The sequence below is a fragment of the Gavialis gangeticus genome, unplaced genomic scaffold (genome assembly GCF_001723915.1).
Source record: "Gavialis gangeticus isolate Ggan-Ray unplaced genomic scaffold, GavGan_comp1, whole genome shotgun sequence".
NCBI lineage: Eukaryota > Metazoa > Chordata > Crocodylia > Gavialidae > Gavialis > Gavialis gangeticus.
The window spans coordinates 61,773,306-61,779,190 of NW_017729004.1; the positions used below are offsets into that span (position 1 = coordinate 61,773,306).

Below are 5,885 nucleotides of genomic sequence, written 5' to 3' on the forward strand. Positions count from 1 at the left end.
TGCTGTTCTCTCATGGGCACTCCCATCATTGCACTAATTAAAAAATGCCAGCAAACATTTTCTTCCTAAGGAAAAAAAAATCATATCTTTACACCATTAATTGAATGGAATATAGTGAATAAAGGCATTTGGCATTTCATATTTACTGCACTGATTAATGCAGTTTGTAGTATCATAGAGCCTAAAGCTCCCTATGAAGGTAAGAGTCCCATTTGTACACACAAACAGTAAGGGGAAAGTGTGTGCCCTAAAAAACTTCTGATGACAAAATCTTAATCACAGTATTGGTTTTAGAAAGGTAGTGTACAGGACAGCCCACATACATCTTGATGCTTTTCATAGTTGTGAAAGTTTTCTGGGTTTTTTGTAATCCATAGTCTAAATACAGAGAATACTATTCTACATTCATCCTGATCCTGAAAAAATTCACACAGACTAGTAGCCCCACTGAGCAACCTTATCTGCAATAGCAGTGAAGAATTCAATGCAGTAAAATACCAGGACTAGGGGACCACTTGATATATTAATAAGTATCAGGAAAAAAGTCACCTTCAGTTAAGATCAAATAATAGGTTTGTTGCAGCACACACATTTCTGTACTGTATACATGCTCTAGGAAGAGGGGAAATATCCCTAACAGAATCTGAAATGTTCCATATTTTTGCATTTCATTTGAAATCAGTTCTATTTTCTTGATATTTCTAAACCAAAACCAAACCATGTTCAAGTGAAATAGCTTTCACTCAGCAAACTGACAAGGTGCCATGGATTCGCCTGCTTTGTATACATATAATTGCTTACTGAATCGATGCTATAGACATATTATTGTGAAGTCTGGTGAACATGAAAGCAGGCAGGACAAAACTAGACTATTCCATGTAAAACCACCCCTCTCTGCCTTTCATTCAGCTCTGTGAGGCAGCTACACAACGCATCCTATACTGTACCTGACTGAGAGGATGTATGTAGAGTTAACTTGGCATGATATACAGTACTTTAATGGTACATACAAAATAGCCATTGCTTTGACAACAAGAAAAGTCTTTACATTTATAAATAATCATCATCATAATCCTTTGAACAATGGATTCTTGCACTTTGTTGTTAGCCCCTTGGGACCGATTTTGCACTCATTATTCAAACTATTCTTTCCTGACTACAGAGGGCAGATTCATGTCTGTAATCATAAATGCAACAGTTATCCAAATACAGAATTACAAAAAGGTCTGAGGGCTAAATGCATGACTAGAAGCCCTTCAACAATTCCAAAATCAATTATAGTAACAATCAATGGCATTTATTAGGTCAGATATGAAACAACATAGCACTTGCATATAATCTGAAGTTTTCAGTTAAACTTGAGATCTGTTGGTTTTTAAAACCAACAATTTGTACAGCAAGCATGTAAAAATGTTCATTGCCTCTCCCGGGCATTTGATTTTATGCAGTCAGAAAAAACTGTTCTCTTTAAAATGAGCTTCGGGTTGTAACATCTTGTTATGGGAGAATTTGTAGCTAAATCCTACAAAATGTAACTCATTGAAACACAAGAAGGAAAAGAAAAAAAAATCAGTCTGTGAGGAGAGTAAAAGATGGCAGTAAGCAATTTTGTCCTACCTGCAGATTGCAGGTATACTAGATCTGCTAGTTACCTGCTTAAATTCATAGCAGGCTGACAGATTCATACTAGACTGGCACAATTCTCTTTTTAATCACATTTCTCCTTTTATTTTGCTCTCCCTCCCCATATGCCACTGCAAAATTGTGTTCTAAGTCTCTCTCTCCCTGTGACATCTTCATTGCTGCTTCATTAACCAGTGCACCATCAGTGCATTTCATTATAGCCTCTCTCCTGGCTTACTGTGTTGATGCTAAGACACAGATACAAACCAGCTATCAAATGCTAAGCTGTTTATCCTTCCTTCCATTCAGACAAAGGGAAAATCATCCTTTGGGCAAAATCTTAAAGTCCATATTTTATTTATTATCCCCATCTACCCACCAAACTGAAAGGCACTGGAGCAATTCAGTTAGGAATATGACTGATTTATTTTTTAAAGGAAGGTTGCAAATGTATCTGGCATCTCTTCAAGATGTTCCTATGATAGCTTCCACATAGCACATTTAAGAGAGGGGGACGCAACTCAACTGTCCTTGAAACAGTTCGCAAACTGGTGAGCAAGATGGTTCAAATTCCCTGATTATCAGGAAAAGGAAAAAACATTGTTATGTTTGATATCTTTCTTTACAAATTTCTATATTGCATCTAGAGAAAGGATTCATATTAAACATGATTACTTGCGTCCCTGGAATTTCATGGTGTGGGTTTATATACAATTCATTTTTGTTTAAGTGAAGAGACACCTATAACTGCATAAAGAACATAAATAGCACCGGAACTTAGTTGTTATGAAACGACCAGGTCTATTGCTTAGCCACAAAATACAAGAGCTGATAGCCTACTTTACCTACCTTTCAGAAACCAGGAACATGTGTGCTGTATTTTTAAAGGAAAAATGGAAAATGAATGTGACTTCTTGCACTGGCACTGAGTTTTGTGCAGAATTGACACTGAAGTTTATGGCTTCCTCATGATTTCAGTCCAAGGTTTTCATTAGTTTATTTTAGCTCTCTTTAATTCTGAACTCCAGTCTCTTTGATCTTGCATTTTTTATCATTAATTTTACATAGTCTCACTTCTGCACATTCTGATGTGATCTTCACTTTAGGAGTCAAACACTCAATTGGATTTCTAGCCTGTATAATTCACTTTGGCCCTAGGGGATCACACATTATACCAGAAATGGACCCAGCATTACATATTCCCTTTCTGAAGCAGAAGTTGGAACAGGAAGGCAGTCATGTATGCAGGGATGGTACAGCAACTCACTTGCTGCAAATAGCATAGGGATTGAAGACACGGTTAAGCCTTTTTCTGAGTATATTCTATTATTTAAATTGTGGTTTGGTCAATGAGCTTCATGAAGGATAATAGCCCTAACCTACTATGTACTTTGCAAATGAATTAAGGACATTTGCACTGGTATAACGACATTTATACAGGTTCAAAGGCCCAGTGTAGACTTACTGTACCGCCAAGATGCATATTGACAGTGGAGGTTGGCAGCAGCAAAGATAGACTGTAATTAATTTCCTTAGTGCAAAAAAACCCCAAACCCAACCTCAGTATAGAAGAGGCTTCAGAAAGTATTAAATTCTGTTTGAGACGAGATCCAACCAGTGAGTGTGGTAAACAAAACTGAAAGAGGAACATAGGGGAAGTGAATGGAAAATAAGAACACATGGTCTTACACATTAATGATTGTATAACCCATTGGTGAGGTTCCAAGTCAGCCTTTTTTTCTTTCATTTTTTTTTTACATAAAACAATAGGTTATCCTCAAATGATTCTTTGCCAAAAATTAGCTGCTATGAGTTTTTGAATTACAGGTTTTGAGTTGCAGTATGAATTGACCTTCTGGATTAATTATAATTAAAGGTGTTGCTTATTAGTGAGAAGAGCCTCCCTGGAAATTGCACACAAAGAGTCTGTCTGTTCTGTTTTATCTGAGTATAGAGAATAATTTAAACTTTGTTTTGAAAATCATTTTTAGCTCTGTTTATTGTTGAATTCCAGTCTCTAATATCAGATGAGAACAATGGGCTTTGTAGGCATGTTTGTATATAAGTATCTCAGTGTGCCCTTTCTTTTTTCAGGTTACGTGTGCAAATTTAACAAATGGCGGAAAATCAGAACTTCTAAAATCAGGAAGCTCCAAATCCACACTAAAGCACATATGGACAGAAAGCAGCAAAGACTTGTCCATCAGCCGGCTGCTGTCACAGACTTTTCGTGGCAAGGAAAATGATACAGATTTGGACCTGCGATATGATGCCCCAGAAACATATTCTGAGCAAGATCTCTGGGACTGGCTGAGGAACTCCACAGACCTTCAAGAGCCTCGGCCCAGAGCAAAGAGACGGCCCATTGTCAAGACTGGGAAATTTAAGAAAATGTTTGGCTGGGGTGATTTTCATTCCAACATCAAGACTGTGAAGCTAAACCTGTTAATAACTGGAAAAATCGTTGACCATGGCAATGGGACGTTTAGTGTTTACTTCAGGCATAATTCCACTGGTCAAGGGAATGTATCTGTGAGCCTAGTGCCCCCTACCAAAATAGTGGAATTTGACTTGGCACAACAGACCGTGATTGATGCCAAAGATTCGAAGTCCTTTAACTGTCGCATCGAATACGAAAAGGTTGACAAGGCTACCAAGAACACGCTCTGCAACTATGACCCTTCAAAAACATGTTATCAGGAGCAGACCCAGAGTCATGTGTCATGGCTCTGCTCCAAGCCCTTTAAAGTAATCTGTATTTACATTTCCTTTTATAGTACAGATTATAAACTAGTACAGAAGGTGTGTCCTGATTATAACTACCACAGCGACACACCCTACTTCCCTTCAGGTTGAGGATGAACATGTGTCTGAGACTGAACCCGGAGGAATAAAAGAGGTCATATGACAGGGCTGTTACCTCAAAGAAGGAGGCCACATCTATTGCCTGGAATGTGTCTACACTCTACTGCTGATGTCAAATGGCTGCAAATACGTTAGTGGAAAACAATCTAATGTAATTTCTGCCCAGTCAGCTCCATGTTATCAGTCTAGTTGTAAATCACTATGGATTTGAAATAAAACCACACACACACACAGACACACACTCTTTTCAGCTTGCATCTATTGAGATTCCTGTTAAGAGGGCTTTCATTGTCTGATACATAATGTTTCAGGATAACCTATCATCAAGCAAAAAGGATTAACTAGACAGTGAATGGTTTCTAACACAGACTGTTATGGAAATCTCCTTTAAAGTCTTGAATACATGCCAATCAATAATCCCCACTTGTGCATTCTGCTGCTTGGAGTAGCTGTACTGGTAAATAATACTGTAGGAGTAAATGCTTGTTAAAATGGGAAAAAATGTGTGTCTAGAGCTCAGTATTCCATATTATATGAACACAACAAAGCGTAGTGACTTTTTCCAGCATATAGTAGGCACATTCAAGGTGGTGTTAGGTGGCTCTTTTTTCTGTGGAGGGAGCCTGTGTCTAGTAAAGATGAGCAAACATTTGGAATTTACATGTGGGCAGATAACCTGGTTTCAAATTTCTTTACTGACCATTTAAAGATGGAGGCAGGGAGACCAGCTAAGCTACTGACACTCTTCAACTATGCTGTAAGGAGGAAAATGCCTGATAGACAACATGTAAGTTATAAGTGGCTGTCTTATCTTTATTACAACTATTGTAACAAATTCAATATCCTAGTCTTCATTTGTATGAATGGTTTGTATTGTACATAGTTTAACCAGTGTTATTTGAGCTGCTTATTAATATTAACTTGTAATTGTCTCTCTGCTTGTTATTGGTTAAAAACAATCAAGGAAATGAGGAACCCATTTTATCAATGTAGCTGTAAACTCCATTAAAAGACAGAATTATGTACAAAGCATTTATTCAGCTAAAGTATTGTTGAAAGCTATACATATACAACATTACAGTCTGTCTGTATTTAGATATTTTATTTCCAGACAAAAGAAAATGAACTGTACATAAAAATAAAAACCTTAAAGTTGAGTTTCAATATGTACTGTGTAGATGGTAGTTAAGTAGCTCTGACAAGAAGACTGTGCTCAAACTTTGTCATGGTATTCAACTTTTTGTCTTCACACTTGTGTCAAAAAATCTCTGTTTCCATTCCTGTAAGGTATTCACAAAAGTAGACCATTGTATCTCATAGGGCCTTGTTGACTCTGTTTTGGGAGTATCTTCTCAAAGAACAAAGTAATTAATCATTATAAGTGACAGCAAATGACC

The 5,885-nt window shown here is 37.2% G+C and overlaps 1 protein-coding gene across 2 annotated transcripts in view; it reads left to right on the top strand.

The window, feature by feature from the left end:
* The window catches only part of NXPH1 (neurexophilin 1), a 274,927-nt gene extending 269,275 nt beyond the window's left edge, over window positions 1-5,652 (top strand). For both annotated transcript variants that reach the window (XM_019508480.1, XM_019508481.1), the window contains exon 2: window positions 3,718-5,652. In XM_019508480.1, coding sequence (XP_019364025.1) covers window positions 3,718-4,479 — 762 coding nt within the window. In that variant the 3' untranslated portion in view covers window positions 4,480-5,652. The remainder of the gene's footprint in view (window positions 1-3,717) is intronic.
* Window positions 5,653-5,885: the final 233 nt, after the last annotated feature.